The 14,791-nt window shown below is 40.1% G+C and overlaps 1 protein-coding gene across 1 annotated transcript in view; it reads left to right on the forward strand.

Moving 5' to 3' along the window:
* Positions 1-5,640: 5,640 nt before the first annotated feature.
* The window catches only part of ALDH1L2 (aldehyde dehydrogenase 1 family member L2), a 36,455-nt gene continuing 27,304 nt past the window's right edge, over positions 5,641-14,791 (forward strand). Inside the window, 4 exon segments of the mRNA XM_030041070.2 lie at positions 5,641-5,911; positions 5,913-5,996; positions 11,911-12,052; positions 14,301-14,535. Coding sequence (XP_029896930.2) covers positions 5,813-5,911; positions 5,913-5,996; positions 11,911-12,052; positions 14,301-14,535 — 560 coding nt within the window. The 5' untranslated portion in view covers positions 5,641-5,812.

Genomic DNA, 14,791 nt, shown 5'->3' on the forward strand with positions numbered 1-14,791 from the left:
CATAACTGAAAAAAATCACAATTAGACTCAAGTAAGTACAGCAGTTAAATTTTATGCTGCCATTCATGATGCAGTTATTTAAATGACTTATTATTGGGTTTTCCTGTGGCTCCCTAGGTGGCAGTGTTCTGTTGCTTACACTGAAGTTATTTAGGTCAATTCTAGATGCTGCTAGAATTTCTATTTCCTCTGAAAATCTGATTTAAACTTTATCTTGAAGCTGACTGTTTTAGTGACAGCAAGTCTAGCACAGCTTTGATAAGTTTTCTGTGCTGTCTTATCAGTGAATGGCTTTATGCTGTTTGCTCATGTGAAATTATTGACATTTTATAAGCATCATTTCTGAAAGCTGGGTGACACTCATGGCTTCCATTTGTACCAGGAAGGTTATGTGGTACAAGCTTATAGGAAGTTGCTAAGATTATTCAAATATCTGTTAGTATCTTCAGATAATACAGTAGTCAGAAAAGTCTTTAGACTTTGTTTAATACAGTGATTTTTGGTAAGCTGAGTATTACCGAACACAGGCATAGTTGAGAATACATTTTATTTTGACCAGAACAAAATGATCATGAAAGTAAAATTTCATGTTGGACTTTCACATGAACTGAGTGAAATGTGAACATAAATATGTTCCAGCTGAAATTACTTGTTACACTTGAGTACGAGGAAGGATAGGTGAGAGAAAAAAGTCCAAAATATAGTAGAATTAATATGGTACCATGACTGTTTTATTTATGGACTGAAGTGGCTAGGTATCTATGAATTCATAAATCAACAGGGGCTTGATTCCACGAGGTATTAAAAATCTTTTTTCCTTTGAAATTATCCCAGTTGGAAATATCATTCAACATTGGACAATACAGTTACCTGGTATTTTTAAACAGTGTTTTTATGATGTTTGAAAGCTTATTGAAAACTTTAACATAGCATCCAAGTGGGAACCATTTTATACAAAAAAAACGCAAAACACCAAACTGGTGAAAAGCATCCAGAGCAAAAATTGCTTCTTGTGTATACAGGCAAAGCTCCACCAAGATTGATAGAATTGCATTTACTTACAGGAGAAAGAATTTGGCTTGCTGGATCTGCTGGAAACCAACTATGCTATACATTCCTTGTCTGTGGACATTTAATGCTCAGCTCTCTGAATATTTTAAATAAAATGAAGTTCTTGCTGAAAGTTTTTGTGGCAGGATTCCCAGAAAGGATTTACTATCTGAGATTTGCTCTTTGCAACTCTGTTCCACAAAGATAACGCCAACTTTTGCAGAAGTAGTTTCTATTCTATTGTATGGAATTTGAGAGACTTCCATTTATGCATATGAGTAAGGCATCTGCACATGATAATTCCTTCTACTGGTTAAATCGGTAAAATAATTCCCTTTCCTCATCAAATATATGCCTCCTTTCACTTACTCTGGAAAAAATGAAATGTCAAGCATGAGGCTTTAAATGGTTGTCTAGATGGCAGAAAATCAGTATCAGTAGATTGTGAAAGCCTTATTATCATGTGGGTATCTGGTCTGAAATGAATTTAAGACCCGGCAAAAAAAAGAATAAGAAAAGCAAGTTTTAAATATAAATGTTGCAGAGATAAAACAAGAAATAACTTTCCCATTAAATCTTGCTTCAACAAGTGGAAAAACATGAAAAGTTTCTGTTGTATAAAATTTGAGTTGAAACTTGTCATGCAATTAACATAGTTAGGAAATAACCAGTACAAAGCCTTACTTTATTTTTTTTTTTAATTACTCAGTCTTTAAAACTTGGTGAACTCTAAAGTACTGCTGAGGAATTTGAATCTGAACTAGCACCAAATCTTTATTCATCATGAAAAGCTGCATCAAGGCTGATTTCCAATGACAAAAAGCCTATGCAGAGCTAGTTTAGGTGATTACTGAATCCCAGGGCATGATTTTCAAAAGAAAGCAAATCCTGGAAGATTCCGAGCAGTTTCCCAAGCACTTCAGTACATGCACGTACTCTGTGTCCTGTGGAACACAGCCTTCCCCAATGATCTTGCCAAGTCTTGATGATATCTCCAAAGACACTGGGTAACTTCTGCTTCACAGAAATCAACAAGGATTTATAATATTCAGGTGGATTAGGTCTTACATTTGTTCTGTACATTTCTGCACATACAAACACATTTTGCTTTGTGAGCAGGCTATTGAGCAAGCATGTTTAGCTCCTGAATGCGTTTTGTATACATATCCCCTATCTGTTTTTGTGACTTGCTGACATACATCCCTGGAAAACTAAGGAACAGAAAGGGGGAAGCCCATGCTGGAAAGCTTACTATGGATAATTGCAGTTTTTTTCAAAGCTAAACTTTGGCTTTAAGAAACAAGGACCAGAACTGGAAGAAAAAAATAGAGAGAGAAAACTTAATGTATAAAATGTGCTCCAAACCAATTGCATAAATTTACACTGATATCACTGGAGCTAGGATTTCTCCCCAGATTAACAAGAAACTTCGATAATCTGCAAGGTACTTTTCTGACTGGGGTACAGAAATCAGTGGGGAATAGTTGGTGTCACTTTTTCCAAACACCAAAAAGCCTGGAGGAGTGCATTGTAACCATTATAATATTTGATACTGATGTTGGAGTTTCCTATGTCACACAAGACCTATTGCTCATTCTCAGACAGGTCAGCCTAATAATTTTCTGAATGACAAAAAACATACAATTTGAATTGACTGTAAAAGTTTACACTGATCCTTGAAATTCTGAATAGCCAATTTGTTAAGTGTTTGTTAAAACCTGTGCATATGAGTTCATCACTCTGATCATAAGGAAGAAGCTGATGGTATACAGATGCCATCCTTGCATGTGATTTAGCACACCCTTATCCCTGTTCGTTTCCCTGCCCTTCTCATTACTGTGAAATCTAAAGTAAAGCCCACATCTTACTCCCCAGCTTTTCTTTGTGCCATGATTGTGCTGACAATGGACACCTCTTGTGATTTTTCCCTTTTGTCACCTAACATTTTAGTAGTCTGTGAAGTAAATGGAGATGTATTATTGTCTTAATAGGTCTGGAGTTGTGTTTTGGAGTTGAAGGTATGCCAACTAATTAAAACCTTCGTGCTTTACACGTGCATTGTTTTATTGTCTATGTTGTGTGCGTGTAATGAATAGAGCCAGAAGTCATTACAAATTGCTTACCTGGGAAAACCAGGTATTTTGCCGTAAGCCTGTGCATCAATAGTTAAATGCCAAATGTGTGGTGTTCTAGTTGAATAGGAATTTGGACCATGAACCAGGATTTGGAGTTTCATGAACTTCAGCAATGCTTGAATCCAGTTCCAAACTGCAGTATAGGACCCTTTTGATGCCAGCTTTTATAGTAGAAGTTGTTTGCCCTCTATTGTATGGAATTCGTGCAACTTCCATCAAGTCATGGGAAGACTATACATACACTGATTCCTCCTACTGTCTGAGGTAGTGAAATAGTTCCTTTAGTAAGGACTAGATGTCTACACTTTTTATTGAGCATGTAGTGGTTTTCGTCAGTTGCATGACTGTCTTGTGCTTGCGTGCATATAGTCACTGTATAGCTACAACTTGACCTATCAAACTGTGCATTTATTAATCTTTCTTAAAGAAACTGCAAATCCAAAAAGAAGATTAAGAGCAGGCATTTCAGACCAACAGTACCTGTAGTAGTTAAATGACGCATTTTAGTCCAACAAAATTATGAGTTTTAATGTTTTTATTGTACAGTTTAAAGAGGGAGTATTTTAAAGAAACACTTTTAACAATGAAATTTGGTAGATTTTATGTAAGGTAATTACAAGATATGAGGCCGCATACCCATAGAAGTAGCCAGTAACAATAGAATATATACTATTTCAAAAATAAGCTACAAAGCAAAATATTTTATCTTTCTTAATAAAAATCTGGAATTACTGTACACCGTTCTTTTTAAACCCATAGTACTGGAGGTACTAGGGAAGGAACCACTTGTATAAACATATTGTCCCCCCTCACTAATGGGACTTTTTGATGAATTCTACTAGTTTGTGTTTTAATGTCTCAGAGCAAAGAAACTCACTAATTCTCTATTCCATAATCTAATAAATCACCACATACTCCAAATGACGGCATCATGAGAAGAATCTTCACTGAAGTGGGCCAAGTACTCCCCTAGGTTTTTCACCCCATAGAGAGGAAATTGTAGGAACTGACTGGTGATTTTCTGTGTTGGATTTTCATTGCAAAAGCAAAGTCCAGTGGTTTATTTTAATTTAAAAGTTTTAATTATAATTTCTGTTGATTCCACTCCATGCTACCTACACTGAGGGCAGTAAAAGTAAAGGGCAGGATATAGTTTTGCTACACAGGAGTAATGTGGGATTCCCTAAAGTAATCGGGGAATGAATTACGTTATGAGACTCATAATGCAAGCCCTTGTGTAACTTTACTCCATGGGGGAATTGAGTTGTGCCAACCTGACTTACTTTGGGACTGGCACAATTGGAAAATGCCTCTCCTTCCTGTGTCCCCTGAACGGGGGGGAGCAGCAGTTCCGCAGCAGTGCTCTTCTTGCAGGTATAGCCGAGCATTTGAAGTACCCTGAAGAAGAAGGTGGGGGCCTTGAAATTAAACCCTGGGGATTACTGCTGCACTTCATTTGCAGGAAAGGATCAAAACATCAGTGAGACACAGCTGTTTGCAAGTGCTAGGCGAGACTTTGTCTACTGTGTTTTCTACTGTAGCAGGATGTCTGCAGGTCATAAATTTGGCGTTAAGTGTTGCTTCTGACCTCTCTGATGTGGTTCACAAGTCGGCCATATGATGACCGACTTGTCCGTTTTTTCCTTTCTTGTTTTCTCCACAGGAACACAGTGTATTTCAGCCTTTTACCCACCCTTGTACTTTAAGGTTAAGTGTTGCAGGGGTTTAAACCTGACCCTGTTTGCAATGATGCTTATACTACTGCCATGCTATCTACTTCGGGGTTTGCTATTCATACCCCCTTTGGGATCATTTTCATTTGCCTTCTGATTTTTTTTAGCACTTTGAATTTGTATTTGCAAGATCTTCTCCATACCTCTTTTCTTGTGACTTTAGAAAAACAGTGAAGTTGAAACCTTTACGTTAACAGACAACCTCAAATGCTAGAAGATTTTTTTTAATTAGGTAGAATGAGCAGCTTTAAAAATACCTGGCGATGTTGGCGATACGGATTTCCAGAAAGTCATTAATGTTTTTTAACCTCATTACCGGCATTTTTAGCACGCAATAAACGAAAAATTAATCTACGTGATCTTTTGACTGTCGCAGCAGATTCACATAAGTGTCTCGCCGACAGCCTCGGCAGAGGGGACAAAGCTAGAGACGATCGGCCCTGCCGCCTCCGAGGCTGTAAACGGCCGGGGGCCGTAGCGGCCCCCGCGGCAGGGGAGCGCTGGGCGCACCGGACGCGCCGCGGACCACGAAATGCCGCCCGGGTGGCCGTGGCTCGTGTCTTCGTGCGCCGGGAGTCCCTCACCCCCCCCGGCTAGTCCCTGCTCTCGGGGCCCCCCCCGGGCAGCAGCGGGGGTGGGGGGCTCCGGGGGGGGGAGCCGAGGCGCTTACCTGGCTGCCCGGCCCCTGCGACCCCCGCCGTTCCTCAGGCGCCGGTGCCGGTCCCGGTCCCGGTGCCGGTCCCGGTCCCGATCCCGATCCCGGTCCCGCCGTGCAGCCGCCAAGGGGGCGGGGGGACGCGGCGGCAGCGGGAGCGGCAGGTGCGGGGCTTCTCCCCTCCAGCCGCCGCGCCGGTCCCCGCGGGCCCGGGCGGGGGCGCGCCGCCGCGGCCGCGGATGCATGCGCTGGCGGGGCGCCAGCGGCATCGGCGCGGGTTGCATCAGACGAGGCGGTCCGCCGCGGCCGCGGTGCCGGCTCGGTCTTCGCCGGGCGGCCGAGGGAGCCGGGGCCCCGGCGGCGTTCCGCAAGATGCTGCGGACAGCCCCGCGGCTGCTACGGACGATCTGCACGACGGCCGCGGTGAGTCGTGTGGGGCGGGCAGCGGGGGACGTGGGGCCCCCCCGTGCCGTGCCGTGCCGTGCCGTGCCGTGCCGTGCCCGGGAGCGAACGGCGGCTGCTGCTCCTCGGCGTGCCTCTCCGGTCGGAGGGCAACCCGGGGCCGAGCAAGGAGAGGGAAGTGGCGGGAGGGGGCATTTTTCAGGATGTGATGCGTATTGTCTCTGCCGGGGTTTTGGTAAAGCGCGTACAGGCACGGGAAGGTCGGGAGGGTTCGGGAGAGGGCTTGCTTTGGGTGCAGAAGCAGCATCTTGCCCGGCTGGTCTGCGGGCGGGATCGCAGCCATCATCTGGGCGCTGCGTCTTGCAGGGATGTGAGTGGAAGCTGCAGGGAGCAGGCACCAGCGATGCCGTGATAATCCCCAGTAACCGTGTGTCGAGAACAATGTGAGTGTGGCCGTTCGCTGCCTCCCTCACGCTGGATTTGCCGTGTGAGGAGCTGAAGGTTGCCTTCCAGTTAGGTAGGACCATGCCCGTTCCCACCGCCGGAGAGAAGCCCCACACTTTGGCCTAGGAAGAGCGTTTAGTTTGTGACCTTCTCATCACCAGTTCCTTGCTCGGGGTTGAAGTTGATGGCCTAAATTCCTCTGCACCCCATGGTTTAGTTTTTTACAGCTCTGCGCGTTTGTTCCAAGCCATTCTTTATGTCCTGTTAAATATATAGACTGCAGAACTCCTGCAAGCTCCCTGAAAGCATTGCCCAATCCAAATTGTCCAGATGTGTAGGTCTGGCAAGCTGAATGAGGGTGGGAGATTTTTTCTTTCCTAGAGACTGTTCTTTGTTTCATGTTTGACTGCTCAGTTTAGCGTGAGGACAGCAGTCCTCTGAAGGTATCTACATGGAAGGTGTTAGAATAAAGAGATTTAACACAATCTTTTTGGAAATGCTCTCAGCAATGCCAAAAAATGAGAATGAATGACTGCTGAGAACGCATTGCCTGTAGCTGTGTAGATGGGAGGGGAGGCTCTACGATAGGTTTCTATTTGGAGGCACTGGAATTTAGCACATGTAGGGGGATCCTCTGTAGAAATAAAGTTGCAGTACTGCTTTTCAAAGGAGGCATAATTCTACATTCATTTAAACAAAGATATAACATTAAAATATTTACTAGCTTCACTGAATTCTTATTCACAGGAGAAACAAAATACTGTAATCTTTTTGAGAGTAAGCTTCATAAGCAGAGTAGCAGTTACTAAATGTTAGCCTTCGAGAAATTTGATTAGAAACTGATAACCAATTGAACGTTAGACACACATACAAAAGAGGCAGTAACAGAAAATTATTTTTATCTATGAAATAAATTCTCCTACATATAGGTTTTGTAAAGTTAGACTCTTCTGAGAGAAGAAATGTAGCTCTTGGACTTGTCTTCCATTTTTAGGAACTAGAACTTGACAAGATAGTTAACAGCATTTGTCAGGCTGCTTCTTTACACAGTGCTTAGTTCTATTTATTAGTTTTATTTTTGTTAGGTGTTTTGGAGGAAGAAAAGAACCAGAACAGAAGCAAACATTAAAATACTGTATATCTTTTAATGAGCCATTGTAAAATAAAGTCCAGTATGGGATCAACAGATGGTATGGACAGAATTTTTAAATAGGGAAGTTAAATTTAAATCTGTGCTTTCATATTGAGGTGGTGAGGTAAAAGTGGACTTTCAGACAAGTTGAGCATTCAAGATAAGACTGCTTGTACAAGCAGTTCTCAGGTTTTATGCTCTTTATCTTATTTTCTTCATCCAAATTGGGAGCACTTGAGTCAGGGAAACTGAATTAATATTAATCTGCATTATAATATAAGCAAAATAGAAGGTTAAAGAAGAAATTAAAAGTTCAGACAATGAAAACAACAGAATTACATTAGAGTGAGCACCAACTTTCTCAATTCTTATCTTTTTGTAGCCCTGTCATAATAACTACATTATCCTATGATTAGTCATAAAAGAAAGGCCAGATCTCTCTAAGCCACCTGAACTGCACTGTTTGCCATAACTAGGAATTGGGTAATCTTACAAAAGTACAGCAAAAAATCTACTCTGATACTACATGACCATTAACCTTCCCTTGCATCTGTTAATGAATGTTATACATCCATAGTCAGCCAGGCAACTACAAAAGAAGTCTAATATAACCTCTTAACATCACTGACAGAAACAATAAAAAGCTTAATCTTTGCATATGTTAGTGGTAATGATCCAGTATCCATCTAGCACATTATTCAACAGCAAGATTGTTTTGGTGTTCTTTAATGAGCTTCCTTTCTACAGCTTCTTGATGAATGCTAGTGATGGTACGCTGGCCAAAATGCGCCATTTCTGTAAGAAAGAAAACACCAAACTGTTTTCCTTTTGGTGTAATCTTATAGAACTTTCCGTTTTAATTGGGTGTTATGTCCACACTAAATTCTTCTAAAAGGATTTCCCACTTTCACAGGTCTAACTCATCTTGAGTTATCATTTTTATGTTCAGGAGAATTTCCCAGAGAAGATACAGGGTGTCTATAAGATCTCATGCAGTTGCTCAACTGTAATTTTTCAAATAAAACAAAAAATGAAGGACTGAATTTGTGGTCTGGTCTTGCAAACCCCTCCACATATGGGATTTCTTTTCTTTTTTTTTACTCAGTAGAAATCCTTTGCATGGCTGATTTATGGGTTTGGCTCCTGCTTTCTGCTGATGGCAGTGTATGTGTTAATGTGCTACAAGCAAATTGCCACATCTAAGCCAGATGTTCATAGAAATCACACAATATACATGTACCATTCATTGGAGAAGTAACTCAAGAATCACTGGTCATAGCACAATTACCAGATCCATCTTGCAATTTAAATCAGTCCCCATTTGAGTAACTTTCTGTAAGTGTGAGACAGCAGAGCTGATTTGCTGCCAGGCTAATCCTTTTGTGCACTACAATGAAGAAATTGGACTTAGCCAGTCTGCAATCCTCTCAGTTTTACCAGTCTTATTTTTTTGTTTGTTTGGGGACTGTGTTCTCTGCTTCTCACCATTTGTTGACTCAGTTCCACAACTAGCACAACTTAAGCACGTGTAGCTTTATTGAAAGTATGTTGATTTACAGCAACTGTTCATGATTTGGAACTGGGACTGGTATACAGTTCCATGTGATATGAGAATTGGATTTATTCACAGGGAAACATGAACTAAAAGTTAAGTTTAGGAATAGAGGATGCATATGTTATTAACACTTTGTGAATAAGTGGAGAAAAAGTAGCTCTTAAAGTGGTGATAAATTCAGACTCAGAATTACAAGAAGATTGGCCAAGTATCAGAAAAGCAACAGAGTACAGCAGTGAGTACTTTAAAAGTACTTTTAAAAGGAGATTGGGTAAATTTGTAAAAGCAATCATATGACATGATTGCTTGTGATGGCAGCAGACTAGATTTGTTAGCTAAGAAGATCCCTTCCAGTCATGTTCTTACTGAGAGATGTTAACAAAGGACAAAAGTAGAATAAGTAACTCTCATTTGGATTATCTTTAATGTTTCTTCAATGTACTAGTTGGGCTACCACTGTAAATTAGCACAGTACAGAAATCAAAGGATTTCATACCATGCTAAACATGTTCGGTGATCCAGCAGGTTAATCTTTCTCCATCTTGCCTGCTATAGTTAAAATAATTAGGAAAATCTGATGATTACTTTTTATAATGCAGCAACATTTCTGCTGTAAAAACAAACATATCAGTCATAAAGCACTGGTAATGAGATCTACCTGCATCCATTGGGCCTTGCTAGATAAGGATTGCAAGGATAAATTGTGCTTATTGTAATTCAGAACAAGGTCTTGTCTTTATTAAGAAGAAAATAGTGAACATATTTTACGCATTACTGCCAGCAGTGCAGCATTTGTTAGTAATATTGTCATCACCAGTCTCACAGACATTTTTTACCCACGAACTATAACAATCTGATTTTGAAAGAGCCTGAGTTATGTCCACCTTTGCATCTTACTACTTGTTACTACTGCAGTTGCACTAGTGCTGACTAATGCTGTAATACAGGGACAGTTTTACTATGCAGTTTTGTTCTGAGGGAAAATATTGTCTCTGGACAAATGGTTATTTCCTGTTGTTTTATATAAAAAAGATAAAAAGCACACTTCAGTATTCCTGAAATGGAACGTACCAATTCATAACTCCCTTTTTTAAGGCCAACTGCACAACTAAAATGTCACTTGAAAACAGCAAAATAGATCCATAATATTTCAGCTGTAAAATGAATTGCAATTAAATGGATTGTGGTTTTGGCTAACCTATTTTTCAGGACATTTCTCTTTGTCTTAGAATTTGTCATATGATCTGATGGGCAGTCCAGACCATTTGGTATCCAATCAACAACCCACTTAGTCAAGGTATCCTCATGTCCCAGCACCATAATAAAGGCAAAAGAGGAGGAAGGAGAAAAACATACAAGTGCCAATGTACAGAACAAGTGCCAGTGGTTAAGATATTCAGACAGTGCTTTGATTCCTCTTTATCATTCTGAGCTTATGGCATCTAATGAGTCATTCAGAAAAAATGGAAGACAAAGTCCAGTTGGAAAGATGAAGTTAAGAATAAAGGTGGGGGGTATGTGGATTTATCTTCTACCTTTCATTCAGGCCTCCTAAAAGGAGGGATCTTTATAGTTTGAGTCTAAGAATAGTTTCTACCAAATTCAGCTTTGAGGAAGGTTAAGTTTTCTGTTTATTCTGTGTGGACGTTTCCTTCATAATGAGGTCTGCTACTCCATTTGTTTTTCAAAGCTTTCCAGTTTTCAGTTTCCAGAAGCTGGTGAAAAATGCAAAGACAGTGCTTATAGGGACAGTTCCACCCTTCTGCCAGTACTTGCATACTCATTCCTGCTCCCCAGCTGGACCTGTGTTAGGACTCATGGCAGTGCAATGAACTAGATCAGTGAATAGATCCAGTTAAGAATAAGCCACATTTTGTCAGGTCAGTGCCTCCCCAGCTCAGTACCCTAATCCAGTTCATGAAGCTACAGGAATACCAGTTCTGGGATAGAGGAGGTGTTAGAGGTGAGGGACCGGAGGGAGGGTGGGAGAGGGAGAGGAGCACAGCGGTCCCCTAAATCTAAAGGGACTCTGAAGGAATTAGTAGTTTTCTCAGGGTGCAAGCACTTGAATAACATAGCAGTACATGATATCCTGATAGCATAGTAGTGTGGTGATTCGAATTATCCTAAAAATAAAAAGTTGGGGGGGTTATTTGCACCTACTCAGTCTGAAGAAGCTTAAAAGCACATGTCCAGTGTACTGGGATGCAAACGCAGAAGGCAGTGGAAGTCCAGCAAGGGAACATCACATGTAGCAGTATTTCCCTGCAGGAGGATCAAATGGGTCATCATTACCTTTAACTTGGCAGGAACAATGCAAGCTTGTCTTCTTTAGCCTATACATATTAACCACAAATAATATGCCACCATTTAATTGTAGGGATTTAGAAGGCATGTTCCAGGCACCTAAATTATGCCTAGAAAAAGTGTTTTATGTACCTGTTTCAAAAAATGTGTTTTCATTTCTTATATTAGTTCTGACTATGAATAAGATCGTGGAGCCTGTTGTGCCTCTTGTAACGAGCAGTGGGTCTGTCTAATGAAAATTCTGGGAAAGCCGTGTAAACATCAGTGACAGTATCAGATGATACTTTTATGTTATGTGTGCTCTCTCTGAATTGTACCTTGCCTGTCATTAATATAAAAAAATTGACTATTATTCCTTCAAAGGTGATTTGGGCAGAGAGACTATTCCATTTTAAATCAAAATGAACATTGATCAAGAAAGAGCAAGAGAGAAATGTAAGCAACAACATATTTCCTTTGCATCCTAGAACATGGTTTGTTTTAATTCTTTTTACCAGGCTTATCAACATAAGCTAAAGCTAGCCCTTATAGGTCAAAGTATTTTTGGACAAGAGGTTTATAACAAGCTGAGAAAAGAGGGTCATAAAGTTGTGGGAGTATTCACAGTGCCTGACAAGAATGGACAAGCCGATCCTTTGGGTAAGTGTAACCTTAATCCAAATGTTAAAATTACAGGCAGACATAACAAACTTGCCTTTTCGTGAGAAGGTGGTATCTATATGGGAATGACTTGCATATATTGCCTTTATTACACTGGATTCAGCACAAGAACAATGCTTTAACAAACACAAGTCCCGGAACCAGTTTAACCTTGTCAGTTAGTCAGTATTTAAGTCTTTTCTAACCATACCGGGCCATTCATTAAGATATTTGAAAAATAAATTAATCTAGGTACCTTATTTGAATGTACATCCTAGAGGTAATTATCCTGAACTATGTCTGTATCTTAAAGCAAATAGCTGCTCAGCCTGTGCTCAAGCACAAATTGTCACCTGTTTCACTGTGCTGTCCGGGACACTCAAGGCATGGAGCCAAGGCTGTTTATCCCTGGTGTTCTGCCCTTTCTAACAAGCTTGCATGCGGCAGTGTACCTGCAGAGCCTATTTCTCTTCCACCTGGACTATTGAAAACCCATTGAAAAGGTTAGAGGAGGCTTTGCTCTCCCTTTTTCCACTGTCAAGATGCATAAGGATTTTCTAGACTTCCTAAAGAAAGAGTTGTTGCCTGACAGGTATTCAGGATTGTACTTGTAGAACAGAGCCCAGTGTGACAAAGAAGCTACTTTGGAATCACCTGAATTGTAACTTTTTTTTTTTCAGTGGCATAAAAACTGTGAGTTAATATGATTAGCAAATAGAAAGAAGTGCCAGAATGGAACGTACCTTTATGGATAATCTGAAATTAAAACTTTAAAACTACATTCCATGAGCTGTCTCAAGTCTTTCTCTCTATTTTTTTTTTTTTTTTTTTTTTTTTGGTCCTGACATGTTTTTACAAAACTCTTATGAGGGAAGAATCAAACATAATTTTTGCTTACCTGGGCTATGGCACTCCCAAACTAGCATATAGTTCTCAAGTTTATTACATTCTGTAACTCTACATCATTAAAAGACTTAATCACATTTTGGAAGAATTAGAGGAGGTGACTATTAGATTAGAAAAAGACAATTCGACTATCCAGCTCTGGAAGCATACCATAATACTTGGTTACATTATATAAACTATTGTTGTACAGTTATTACCTGAGCAGATGTAACGAAGTAAATCTTCCACTGATTTCAATCATATATTTATTGTAACTAAACCATAGAGTTAGTTTATTGCTCTCCTGATGAAAAAAAAAGGAAATTGCTGGATACTTTGTTGCTTTTTACTTCCAGATGACTCAAAAAGCTTAAGTCTCAAGTGAAATTTGCTCATGTTTCTGTATCCTCAGACAGCTACAATTTTTGTTTCTAAAGGCAATTGAAGTACACACTAACCGCTATGGAATTATATTTAAGTAAGTATTTATTTAAGACCTAAGTTAATAGGCTAAAGATGCGTCAGCTCAAACTCAAGTTCCAATTTCAGAAGTGAAAAAGAGAAAGGAAAGTATGAAAATGTGTTTAGAAATATAAATTAAATTAGGTGAATTTTCCATACCTCTTCTTGTTTTCCCTTTTCTTCCTATTATACATACAACTCAACAGCTGTAGAGTTTGACTCTACTATCCTACTCTCTGTGATGAGTTATTAAGCGGTTGCACAATGGAATTTATCAAACACTTAAAAATTCTCTCTGCAATTAGTGCAGTTGTTTTTCCTCACCTTTAAGCCAAATTTTGGGTGTAGCTGTGTGTTTCACAGATAAGTGAAAGTATACCCAGAAGGCATCAGTAAACAGTATTTTGAAGAAATTACTGAAGGCCATTAGCATCTGTAATTATTTGTACCACATGGCAATGTGACAAAATGCTGACATGAGTGAATCTTACTTGTACGTAGTCATATTCACATACAAACTGCTGAAGTGGAAAATTAAGTTCTGCTAAACGAAACCAGTTGCAGGCAAATGTAATGACCAGAAAAGAGATGAAGTGTCACTGTTAAATAGTCAATAACATTCATCACTCTTTTCTGCTTTCATTGGTACTTATTAGCCAAGTCATAAGAGTGAACTTAAAGTTGAGAATGACATCAGCTGTAGGAATGAGAATCAAAGACAGAATTAATAAAATATATCCAAGCGCAAAGGTTTTTAAACAGCATACAGAACAGTACAAAGGGCATTCTGTAATCATATGCTTGATCTGCTGGGGTTGTCAGGCAATATCTCTCTGATTTCAGTTTGAATTTTTAACACAAAATGCGGATTAAAAAAAAAAATATTGTTCTTGCCCCTCAGCACTGGCAGCAGAGAAGGACGGCACTCCTGTTTTTAAGTTCCCCAGATGGAGAGCTAAAGGCAAGCCTATCCAGGAAGTAGTTGCAGCCTACAAATCGGTTGGAGCAGAGCTAAATGTCCTTCCATTCTGTACACAGTTCATCCCCATGGATGTTATTGACTGCCCAAAACATGGCTCAATTATTTACCATCCATCCATCCTACCACGCCACCGAGGAGCTTCTGCAATCAACTGGTAAGTTTTATGCATCAAAACTACATGTATGTCACGTTATGATGTTGGTCTGTACCCATTACTAATGTAAATGCTGGCACAGTTCTGTTGACTTGCAACTGCTCTGAAGGAACTTCTCTGAAGCAGCTGAGTATTTGGTTCATGAACTGCACTTCATACCTAAGATTCGTTATGATTTCCAATGCAAGTGCAGCTGTTATTCTGGGAAGATCAGTGATGTGATCTGTACATTCGTATATTTTACTCACATAGGCAA

The sequence above is a fragment of the Aquila chrysaetos genome, chromosome 17 (assembly GCF_900496995.4).
Source record: "Aquila chrysaetos chrysaetos chromosome 17, bAquChr1.4, whole genome shotgun sequence".
NCBI lineage: Eukaryota > Metazoa > Chordata > Aves > Accipitriformes > Accipitridae > Aquila > Aquila chrysaetos.